The following is a 12,070-nucleotide window of genomic DNA, read 5'->3' as shown; positions in this document are numbered from 1 at the left end:
TACCTAGTGTTTTCTCATACCATTTGCCTGATCCTTCCCCCCAAACCACACCAGCACCAACAACCCTTCCATCCCATCTCTTCCCTCCCAGCCTCAGGCCCCAAATCCCCCCCTTCCACACCTTCCCTCCGCCACCACCCCCCTATATACCCCCCCTCCTCCCTTCCCCAATCACCAGATCCTCCCAACCCGCCAAATCAGCGATCGATGTTTGGCACAGCGGAATTGGGAGGAGCATCGCCGGTTGCCCGTCGTCGTCGTCGTAAATCGAAGTGGCCCTGGCTGGGTTCAATTCCCCGGGCTAGCGAAGAAAAGTTCTTTGTACTAAGGTACTGGAAAAGAGTTTTCGTAGCTGCTGATGTGTGTCCCTTTGGATGGGGGTGGGGTTTGTTTGGTGGTGAGACTTTTGTGTTTTTTTCCCCAACCTCTTTTTTGCCCTTTCTTTTTTCTCTTCTGATCATGTCCGATCGATCTGTTTCTGGTCAGTTCTTGTGTAAATTCTCCGTGGTGGGGAAAACATGTGTGTCATTCCGAGATGCATCATGCACAGGTATGCTGTCTAGTGTTGTTCCTGGGACTCGTTAAAAGCTGATTGGCAACATCTGTAGTGTTATTATTGTGTGTAATAGTAAAGTACCCCGTACATCATCCCAGTAAGGTAACCCCATTACGATTGTATTAACCCTCGGTCCCTTAACCGCAACCACTCAGCAAATCCGTATGACTCCAACCTAACCTCGACCATCCGTTAGAAGCCAGACCAGACGCTCCATAACCGAGCCGGGCATCCATCTGTTTTCTTGTCCGACAAGGAAAACGGGCCAAGAGAACCGCAACCAAAAAGAAGAAAGCCCCTCCTTCAATGTGTTCGTCAAGGGCCATCCTCAAGTCGACTTGAAAAGACATTGAAGCCTTTGAGGTGTTGGTTCCGAGTTCAATTTAAAAGGAAGGCTCAGGCGGATTAGGAGTGTCGGGAGTCGGGCCTGGTTTGGGATTCGGTTTGGCATAATCGAGAGAGACTAATGGGCGATGTTGGGCCATGGTGATGGTGATGGTGATGGGTGGTGTGTGGGTTTGGTTCTAGCGTGAGTCAGTCGGGTGATGGTTATATCTCAAGTCTCACGGCACCTACATGTATCCGACTGCTATATGGATTTAATAACAGGAGAGAAAGTCTTTGGGCCGAGTCTGTTGAATGGAATGGGTGTTGGATGATAACCAAAGAGGCAGAGCAGAACCACACTCAAGAGTTCATTCACCCTTGTAAAGTTTGTCTCGTGTCGTGTCTCCGAGCGGGCCGTGGGGAAGAAGGCTTGGAAACGAGTGAATCTTGCTCCAACATCCAAGACCTCCCACCAGGACGAGACACACCTCTTTAAAGAAAAAAAAGAAAAGACAGCTGAACTACCAACCCTCCCTTGACCCCACCCACCTTACACACTACCCCCCATCTTCAACCCAGACACACGCCCCTCCTTCCCTTCCTCGTCACATCGAAGTGCAAAACACCGTTGCATCCTCAGCGTGGGACAAACAGGGAGTAGGGGTTGGGACCTGGAAGAGGATGAGGGTAGGGTACCTAGGACAGGGAAGAAGGGGGGGTCACCACATCTGGGGTAGCACGGCCCTTGACGCGAGAGGCGAACGCGGCAGCCCTATGGGAGGGCCCAAGGGAGGGCGATGTCTGAAGTCGAAATGGGATGTGTGGAGGAGGCCGGGTGAACGATGCTTCGGTAGTGTAGGCGAATTACCTTGAGATAGGACGTCGTCAAATATGAACAACAGTCATACCGAAAGCTGCACGAGGTATAGCATCCCGGGATACACTACTCTGGCGGTTGGTTTGATCATCCTGCGGTGGGGTGCCGCGGATACGCGGTCGTGGCCGTGGTCGTAATCAACGTGTGCGAGTGTTATAGTTTCCCCGGTACTCCCTCCATTAATAGAGATCATCTGGGTGTGTTTTCATTTTGTGTTGATTATCTTGTTCCCCTTTCCGGCCTCCCACTTGAAGACTGTCACCAACGTGACCCTTTTTCGACAATGCAAAGAGCCAGGCAGTGCCACGTCGTCTCCGGCGTGGAGGCGTAGGACCAAAGAGTGGGAGACGCACGGATCAAACCCATACTTTCAAGGTTGCGGAACGTCATCATCCTTACTCCTAGAGTAGGGGTGAAAGAGGGGGAGCGTCCACAGATGACGAGGGCTTGTCCGAACCAGGTTGGTTGTGAGATCGTTTACGGTGTTGTACATAACGTCCCAATACAACGGCAGCAGTCGAAGACAGGGATTATTGCGAACTTGCTCAGGTGACGGCCGGCGGGAAGCATGGGTGCTGCCTGATGCAACGAGGCTTCCATCATTCCATGCCTTCTTCCTCCAAGATCAACCGGCGGGACGGTCCTGTATGTCATCCGGCTGCATGACTGGCACGCTGGCTGCACGTTACTGCAGAGGGCCGAGTCCTGCACGTCCCCGCGGCCGGCAGAAGGATCCACGAAGGCGCCGAGCTTTTCGAGAACCCGATATACCCGGGTCCGTGCTCAGGCGTTTATTCACTTGTTAGGGGTTACCAAGACTCCGGGGGCTGTTTGCTGTCATGCACCAGGAGATAATTGTACCAGGCGGCAAAACAGGACGGAGGGAGGAGGGGGTGTGAGGGGGTATATGTGAGTAGGAAACAAGAAACCATGGTGTTGATTCTTACCGTAGATGTCCGGATTCCAATGACGAATTCTCCTAGTATCCGAGACCAACCGCAAACAACCGCATCACCCCAGACGAGACATCCCGTCCTCCTGCTTAAAAGTCTGGGCTGCCCGTGTGCTGGTGTGTTGTGGACGCGGCCAGCAAAGGCAATAGACCAATCCGTGTTGATCAGAGAGCGGCCGATCCATTGCCGACACCGCTACGGATGAGCCAAACAGCAAGGGCGATTGCGCAGCGTGGTGTCAAGCTCTGTTGCCGTGGTGCTAGCCGCTAGTTGTCCATTGGGACCTTTCCTTTCTCGATGACATGGCGGAGGGCGGACGACGATGACTCCCAAGGCCCCAAGCAGAGCAAACCCCCGTCACGGACTTAGCTCCGGCAGACTCGACTCGAATAGGTATCGACATCATACGTTGCAAGGCCCCCGGGTGTTTCGTGTTCCTCGACTGCCGCCGTATGCGCTGTGAACGGGAGTGGTTGATGTCCTTTGAGAGAGAGTTCCAGTGCCATTGGGAATGGAGTCCACTCCGCTCCTGCCCCTGACGATGTCAATGCTTGACCCCCACCGACACCACGGTGCTCCGGTTGGCATTGTTTCAAAGTCGGTCCGTGGGGAGCCACGTGCGGCTAGCCCGTCTTTTCTGGGGGGTAACGGCCGGCTGCGAAGTGTGATGAGTGTGATTCATCAGTCGTTGACTAGGTCGCTCCTGCCGCATTCCTCGTGTTCTTTCTTCTTGTACCAGTCCAGATTCGATATGCGAGGAAGGAAGGATTGTACGGAGTATCCGTGAACCAACAACTTGTGGCCCGCTCTTTCCCTCTCGGCCGCTGACGTTTCTCATGACCCCCATCTTTCTTATCAGCTCAATATCAGCCCAATATCAGTTCAGCACGGTCACGAGATTAATAGAATCAACTCGGATTGGAGAACGTGGTCCGGTTCCATCACTCATCCGTTCTTCCGCGCTTTGACTCCTAGAATTCTTCGGTTTCCGTCCTGGGCTGCACGGACGGGTCGTTGGCGGTTGCGAAAGTTCTCGGGCGCAGTCGAGGTTGTTTGATTAAAAAATGGTCAGAGAGAGCAAGTTTCCTCGCGAGACCCAAACCCCACGAGCAAATCCCCCACATGTGGCCAGTATTATCTCCACTTAGAGCCCCGCAGAGGACCCTGCCAGGGCCTCCAAGCGCTGTTTCTAGAAGGTTTCCCCGCTAAGAACGTTCAACCGCCGAGATCTTCAAGGGGTCGCTCCAGGCAGAGAGGGTTCATAGACTTGTCCCCTTGATCCCAACAATAAGCTGCAAATTAACGGATTGCGTGGGTGGAAGGGAATCCTTGAAGAATTCCTTGAAGCTCCCAATCACCAGAGACCATGAGGCGCGAACAATGGTAAAGAATGCCGATTGTCTGATTTGAAGCATGCGCGGCACTTTTTCGCTGTCTCCATTCGAGCCCCTGATATCTCCCAAGCGGGAGGAAGACATCCGTTTTTCAGTCCTCGGGCCCGAAAAGAACACTAAATTGTTAGTAGGCTCGCAAAGTTGACTTAAGACAGCCGCGTATGGATGGACAACCAAATCCTCGTCCCCGAAATGGCTGGGCTTACTCGACCTTCAACAAAAATCCCAGTTTCACCACTCTCTCGGTTGTCCCGGCACATGGGCGGCTCCTCAGCTCGGCTATCAAAGAGGTGTGTCATTTGTGTAACCTGTCACTGAAGACCCGAAGGATGGAGGTGTAACGCCCCGGCTGCATCGCCGTTGTGCTCCCTTTGCCTGCTTGGGCAGAGGATGCTCATCTTATTGGCCTGTTTGTCTTGCTTGGACCTGCGAGCCATCCGTTCCTTCCAGCGGCCCCGGATTGCCGGAGCGGACCTTGGACTCAGCATTCTTGTACCCCACCTTGCCCACCAACACTGCGAGAGACGCCCCGCCACGATGCCCCCACCAGCTTCCCTCGCTCAGCTTCGGGCCACTGGATCTCGTCAGCACATGCCGAGAGCTTGACCTAGCTACTCAAACACAGTGCCTGAGGGGAATTGACGGAGGGGGCCTTGACTCTACTTGAGTTGAGCGATTTCCGGTGTTCATGTGAGGCTTAATACACAGAGAGAAAACCTGTTGAAACAGAAACCATCCATTCAATTGGAAATCTAGTAAGTTGGCACACAGCCTGAAGACTAAGAAATGCCGGCCGCGTCAAATGCCATGTGGCCCGCTCGGTTCATCGTAGCCGAACGAGGCCGAACAAAGGAAAGGACAACACTGTCGTCGCAAGGGATAGACTCTGTAAGAAGTGGAGTTGATTGAGAGCATCTCTTTTCTCATCTCTCCTTCGACTCGACGAGTAAACTATGCTCATCATCTCAAGCTAAAGTGAGGAGACAACACCAACACCAATACAATACTCACCCTTTCTATCCCATCTTTCGAACCCATACCGGGGAAAAGGAGAACCAAAAAACAAGCCAAAATGTCCCCCATCAAACCGCACTGGGCCCAGCCCTCGCACCCGCACGTCCAAGAGGTCATCGTCAACGAGGCCGCCTTCACCACCAAGAGCATCTCCAAGACCACCCTGCCCCCTTTCGGCTTGTTTGCCAAGATGGACTTTCCCCCTTGCACCGTCGCCCCGGAAGCGACGTACGCCACGGTCCAGACGGGCCGGGACTCGCATTTGGATTTGAACAGCGATTTGCTGTATATCAATCACTCGTGCGAGCCGTCGTTGGTGAGTCTTTTTTTTTTTTCCTCCCTTCTTTTTGGTCACTGCTTGGGGAACTGGTGTGGAGGGTTATGTGTGTGTTTGGGAGTTTGTATGAGTGTGATAGGGGGGGTATTTGTTGACATCGCTCGCTAACCCAACCACCCTTTTCGGGTACGTCCCACCTCCAGATCTTCGACACAGCCAGCTTCACCATCACCGCCGGCCCCAAAGGCCTGAAACCCGGCGATGAGTTAACAGTACGTCCCCTACCCCCTCTTCCCGCAAAAAAGCAAAAAGAAATAGCGAAGCTAAAGTAAAGTTAGTTCTTCTACCCCTCCACAGAATGGTACATGGCCCAGCCCTTCACCTGCCTCTGCGGCACCCCGACCTGCCGCGGCCGTATCGCTGGTGCCCGCGACATGACGCCTACTCAACTCGAAGGGCTTTGGCTGAACCGTCATATTCGTGATTTGCTTGAGGAGCGGGACGGCGCTGCCGCTGCTGCCGCTGGTGGTGCTGCCGCTGGTGGTGCTGGACAGGTTAATGGCCAGGTCAATGGTCATGGCCATGGACTGAAGGGTGGTAGTATCAAGGTTGGTGGTGGTGTTAGTGGTACTACCGCCGGCGCTGGTGCTGCCGTTGGGGGAAGTGGGTATGTCACGGCGAACTCGGCTTCGGCTGATGTGTCGGCTGGGGCGCAGCGGCGTGGGCCGACGTCGAGGGAGTTGAGCGGGGAGATGGGTGGTGATACGTCTGTTTAGAGTGGGTGATGGATGGAGGGGGTAGTTGGGTATGGTCTCATTCTTCTTCCTTTTTTCGTTACTTTTTCCTTAGTTTCGTTTTTGTTCATGTTTCTGTGAGGTGGTTGGCCGCTAAGTTTCAACAACGACACGACGTCAAAAAAAGGAGTGATATTTCCATTTTATTTATCTTTAGGCTTCCGTAGTCAATGATACATTGGTGCTATGTATGTTACACTTGATTTACATTGTATCTGATCGAGGAGGGTGTGTGTACGCGTACCTATCCCAGCCGCCCGTCCCACATGTAAAAGCCAAACCAGCCAAACTCCTATTCATCAACAACCCATAAAGGCTCCCACTCGCCATGCTGCCTGCCTGTCAAAATAATATGCCATCGTATCGTACTGTACAAAAACAAGGCGCACCGGCCCTTGTCAACTCCGAAGAGTCGAGGGTATACAGGGGATCTCGATAGATCATGACCGACCGCCCCTCCGAATCCTCGCCCGTGCAAAAGCAGGACACGGCGCATCGCCCCCCTTAATCCCGCCCAGCAGCCAATCCGTCAGCCCAACAACCCTAGCACCCACGCCCTTTTCCCAATGCCCACTCTCTTCCACGTGCTCGATGATGTGGTTCAAGATGCGCCCTTCGCTGTCAAAGTCGAATATGAACAGCCCCGTGAACTCCTTGCCGCTGCTGGATCCCGCAGCCTGCGCCATCCCGATGGGGACCCGAGGGGGTTCATCTGGTTCGCGACCGGGCTGTTTCCCGCCGTGTGGGTGTATCCCGTTCGGATTATCTGGGGTGTGGTTGTTGTTTCCCGTTGTCTCGGATTCGCTTAGACTTTTGTTCTTATTATCACCACCCGCCCCGGAACCATTCCCAAACCGCAGCAAATCCCTCAACTTCCTCCCCGCCCCCCCAACCGTCCGCCACCGTACAATCAACTGTTCCCCACGAGCCCCCTCCGGCCGTCTCCCACGCCCATCACCACGATCCCCCCCTACTCCACCCCGTCCCCCGTCACAAAGCCTCCCTGATGAATAAACCGGGTTATCCACCATGCGCTCGCTGAGAATCTCCAGCCGCACATTCCCCACGAGGGGCACGCGGTTCCATGCGATGGGCGACGACCATAGCGCGGCGGTGTAGGCGACGCGGCCGGAGACGGTGGGCAGGTGCGGGTGGGTGGAGGGGAAGAGGTGGAGGGTGATGGAGGGGGCGAGGATTTGTTGCGGTGGTGGTGATTCGAGGAGGGTGGGGAGGTGGGTTTGGAGGATGCGGAGGGCTAGATGGGAGAGCGGTTAGTTGGAAGAGCAGTCGGCGGGGAGAAAGAGAGGGTCATGGCGTACTCTTGCCTAGCTTGACTTTGCGGTCTTCGGGAGGTTCGTTGTTATTACTCGGCGGCTCGTAATTGCTCGGCTCGTAGGAGAGGAATGGTGCGCTGGGTGTGAAGTGCGCAGGCTCGAAGAATGCTTTGTTGGGCCGCGGGGTCGTGGGTTCTCGAAAGGCGATTATGTCATTTGTGGTCGTCGGTGGTAATGGCGGAGTCAATGGCAGTTGAGATGCCGTAGAAACCTGAGCGGCAAATAGTCTGGTGCCGCCGCGCTTCTTATCTGTGGCTCTTGCGGAAAGACTCCATGATGGTGGTGCGGCAACTGCAGCAACTGCACCGGCTGTTGTCGCTGAGACCCGCCCGGCAGAGCTGTGCAGAGAAGAACGCAGTATCGACGCCTGTGAGGGCATTTGTGTGTATCTTTACTGGCTCTGGCTTTGAATATCACATTCCCATGAGATTGGCCGACTGCTGGACCGAGTCGTCCTCGATCGCTGGGTTGGCGGGGCTTGGTGTTCAGGTGTTTGGGCGCAGCAGGGATGATGTCAGTGATGGGATTTGTTTTTGTCTCGGCGTTGACATTGGCTCAGGGCCCCGATAAGGCGATAAGCCCATACCATGGGCCATGACTGCTTGTAATGACGGTAACGATGGATGAGAAAGCAGGACCGGGTCGAGCAGGAAGGAATCGATTCCTGAGGGGTTGCATCTCTTATCGCTACTGTTCAAACACGCACCGACCCGTCCACGATGCTGTGCTTTGTTGCTGCCGGCTATTTATTCCCATGCATATCCGTCAAGCACATGCACAAGACTATATGCGTTTATCACGACGTCAATGCCACATTCTTGCGAATTCTGGCAAACCATCACCTCATTTGCCGTAAGCAAAGATTTCGAGGCCGAAATACAAACCAAGTAAAAATAATCCTTACAAAAGAGGTCCCTTTGTTTACTCAATCTCGTGAAAAGTGGCTTGTTGTTGGGACATGCGTTGCTTGCATCCCTGTGGTTTGCTTCAACGAAAGCAGGCCAAGCCCGGGATCCATGCTCCAGTTGTCTCAGCTCTTGTCTTTGCAGCCTGACCGCTGCCAGCTGACGCCCAGTGCGACATGCGACTCATAGGAGCCACAACTCACCGTCACGAGCCGGTCACCTGGCTCTTGGGTCCATGGCATTCAGGCACCCCATTCATGGGATTTCGAAAAGGGGACAGTTTGGCATCTACAGGCCCCCTCACTTCCAATAGTGGACTTTTACCCGGTTGTTTTACACAGTTTTGGGGAGGAAACTTGGGTTGCATCTTTGGTGCAACTAGCCACACTTGCCACAGTGCGCATACCAGTCACGTGACTGTGCCCCCTGATACGCACCCCTCCAGCGGTGTCCCCCGGGCCAAGCTGGGTCATGGGCCAATTGTTCTGACGCCCTGACGCAGCAGCCTTCCGGCGGGCGACTGCAACACTTCTTTCGCAGAACGACTGGCCTTTCCACATCATCAACTCCCAGAACCATCATCAACCTTTGACTTCGCCGATTTTCCCACCAGGACCATCAACCAACCAGTCTTTGCATCTGACGCCTTCGCATCTTCAACGACGCAACTCCACAGATCGCCCAGCATGAATCCCGAGTAGTACGTTCGACGCCCGCCCGCTTCCGGCGCTCGCCTTCGCCGCCTTGCTCCGCCTTTGATCCGCTGCTGACCGTTCTGCTCTCTATTAGAGTTCTCTCCGCCTAACAACGCCGACACATGCGCCGCCCGCTGTGTTTCGCTACGGTCTCTCCGACGAACCTACTAACCATGTGCCAGATACGACTACCTTTTCAAGCTGCTGCTCATCGGTGACTCGGGTGTCGGCAAGTCCTGCCTGCTCCTGCGATTCGCTGACGACACTTACACCGAGTCCTACATTTCAACGATCGGCGTCGATTTCGTATGTTAAATCCACGATATCCAACGGGAAAACAACCGGCCAGAGTGGCTGAGACTGACCGACCCCTCCTTTAGAAAATCAGGACTATTGAGCTTGATGGCAAGACGGTGAAGTTGCAAATCGTACGTCCGGTCCCCGACACCCCGCCTTACTAGGGATGATATGCAGGAAATGGGAGCGACAGATGGTGAAGACTAGGCAGAACAGTCACTAATTTGACACAGTGGGATACTGCCGGCCAGGAACGGTTCCGCACCATCACATCGTCGTACTACCGTGGCGCCCACGGCATCTGCGTCGTCTACGATGTGACGGACATGGACAGTTTCAACAACGTCAAGCAGTGGCTCCAAGAAATCGACCGGTACGCCACCGAGGGCGTCAACAAGCTGCTGGTGGGCAACAAGAGCGATATGGCGGACAAGAAGGTCGTCGAGTACACAGTGGCCAAGGTAGGCAGGCGTTCCCCCGCGCATCCGCTGCGTGTCAAGTTACACATAAAACCACAGAAAACACTAACCCCCCCGCTCAGGAATTCGCCGACAGCCTTGGCATCCCCTTCCTCGAGACCTCAGCCAAGAACGCCAGCAACGTCGAGCAGGCCTTCTTGACCATGGCCCGCCAGATCAAGGAGCGCATGGGCAGCAGCATTGCCACGAACAACACGAAAGCCAACGTGAACGTTGCCCCCGGCCACGGTGTCTCCAACAACCAGTCGGGCGGCTGCTGCTAGGCGGTTTTCAAAACACACAAACAAACAACCTCCGACTTCTGCGCCGCCTGTTTTTGACGTTGACGTTGCCGTTGCTGTTACTGTTGTTGTAGTTGCTGCTGCTGCTGCTGCTGCTGCTGCTGCTCTGCTCTGCTCTCGGGTGTTTACGGTTTCTTTTTACACATCGGATGGGTTTTGTTTTCGCCGGGAGGGGAGGAAGGGAGGGAGGGTAGGGAGGAAACACACTACTATCTATCGGGCGCGGTTAGATCATCTGCGGGAGGATGCTGCTGAGGGGGTTTGATGCAGTGGGTGAGGAGTGCGTCCCGGTCTAGAGAGAGAGGGAGAGAGGGAGAGAGAAGAGGTATGTGGGGTGTGGGTGTGGGGGAAAGTGTCGTTTGGATGCGTTGGCGGCGGCTGGTTCGGGATTTTCCATTTGCCTTGGGCTTATCTCGCCATTCTTCTGCCTAGAATCTTCTGAATCATCATCATCATCGTCAATCGTCAGTCACTCTTGGGATTGTCTTGGAGAATTCCGAAGTGTTTTGAGGGAAGAGGAAAGAGGAGATATGGTTAGATGGGGCTGTCTTATCTATCTATCTATCCTAGGTTGTGAAGAAGAAGAATAGGGGTAGATGGGAGGTCTTGGTAGGTCTTGCTTGGGCATGGTAAACGGGGAAGGGAACCGCCGTAGGATATGACATGACGGGACATGCGAGCCAGACAGATATAGGATAGGGATGAGGTCGGAGAAGGGTATGCTGATTTTAGTTATTTATTTATTACTTCTTTTCGAGATTATCCTAACGACACCACCCCCAGAACCGCTGACTGTCGTGTTAGTACCACCTACCTACCTTGTTTACCACTGCTCGCGGCTCCATGCCTGGTGTTGGGTGCCACGCCGATCATACATAAGGTTTGGTGTTGTGTTGATATCTGGGTTGAGTGATAAATCGACGGATGAATGGATTCATGAACTGCTACACTCATGCCTGTACATCGCCGATGTGATGCTTAGTGGTCTGGCAATGGCCACGGTACTTCCCGCTTGCGCATGTGTAATGTGCCCAAGGTACGTACCTAGGTCGGTATGTGGTAGCAATGTTGTACCACCCAACTTACCCGAGACTAAACCACCTACCATACCTACAGTACCATTTCTCACTGTACACAGCGTGACACAGGGTGGAGCTACGGACCTTGAGGTGGTGGGTGGGATGTGTTAGAAGGGGATGACAACTCACTCACTTGCTCACTCACCAGCTGTGACACTGGCCAGCGACGTACGTTACGTGAAGAACGCAGGTATTATCAGCAATACCCGAGGAACTTTGCTTACCTAAATGGGGGATTGATGCTTGTTTATATTATTCTTCCATGTTTTAGTTAAACATTTCCTAGAGCAGATTGATGATGAAGAACGATGCGCACATAAAATGCAGAAAGAATGACGAGTTGGTTGGGGAGTCGGGATTGCCTAAATGAGGAGGCGTGATGCGGTGCGTTGTTATGGATGGTGTTTGCCCTATCCTAACGTTAATTCAACAACCAGGCAGGGCGGGTGGGTATGTATGCCGTAACACATGCGTTCATCCACTGTCTTACACGTCACATCTCACAGGTATGCACACAAACAACCCTGTCAAACGACGAGCTGTATATCGGTGGTGTTGTATCAATACATACCGAGATGGTATTCAACGCAGGTAGGCAGGTAAACACCCCATTCACTACCTAACTAACCCCGAAGCCAAGATTTCTCTGGTTCAACCCAGTCCATTCTCATTCTGGTCTGTTGTACTGTGATATCACGAACAAGGAGAGAGAAAACAGGGAAGGAAAGTTGGCAGAGGCAGGAAGTAAGAGTAAACAATATACAATATACAATACACTACCAAAGGCAGAAGAGCAAATAAACTGACA

General features: G+C 53.7%; 3 protein-coding genes across 3 annotated transcripts; 2 read left to right on the top strand and 1 right to left on the bottom strand.

Annotated features, from left to right (window-relative positions):
- Positions 1-5,179: 5,179 nt before the first annotated feature.
- C8A04DRAFT_29341 (uncharacterized protein) lies at positions 5,180-6,174 on the top strand (the record flags this gene model as incomplete). Its single annotated transcript, XM_062780981.1, has 3 exons — positions 5,180-5,437; positions 5,602-5,670; positions 5,737-6,174. 3 exons carry the CDS (start codon positions 5,180-5,182, stop codon positions 6,172-6,174), a joined length of 765 nt encoding a protein of 254 aa, XP_062636317.1.
- Positions 6,175-6,632: 458 nt separating this feature from the next.
- C8A04DRAFT_29340 (uncharacterized protein) lies at positions 6,633-7,905 on the bottom strand (the record flags this gene model as incomplete). Its single annotated transcript, XM_062780980.1, has 2 exons — positions 6,633-7,447; positions 7,512-7,905. The coding sequence occupies 2 exons, from the start codon at positions 7,903-7,905 to the stop codon at positions 6,633-6,635; spliced, it is 1,209 nt and encodes a 402-aa protein (XP_062636316.1).
- Positions 7,906-9,117: 1,212 nt separating this feature from the next.
- Positions 9,118-10,165, top strand: C8A04DRAFT_29339 (P-loop containing nucleoside triphosphate hydrolase protein; the record flags this gene model as incomplete). Its single annotated transcript, XM_062780979.1, has 5 exons — positions 9,118-9,128; positions 9,309-9,432; positions 9,507-9,554; positions 9,657-9,884; positions 9,965-10,165. 5 exons carry the CDS (start codon positions 9,118-9,120, stop codon positions 10,163-10,165), a joined length of 612 nt encoding a protein of 203 aa, XP_062636315.1.
- Between the last annotated feature and the right edge of the window lie 1,905 nt (positions 10,166-12,070).

The sequence above is a fragment of the Dichotomopilus funicola genome, assembly GCF_033296635.1.
Source record: "Dichotomopilus funicola strain CBS 141.50 unplaced genomic scaffold C8A04scaffold_38, whole genome shotgun sequence".
NCBI classification, from domain to species: Eukaryota; Fungi; Ascomycota; class Sordariomycetes; order Sordariales; family Chaetomiaceae; genus Dichotomopilus; species Dichotomopilus funicola.
This window is presented reverse-complemented; position numbering and strand designations above follow the sequence as displayed.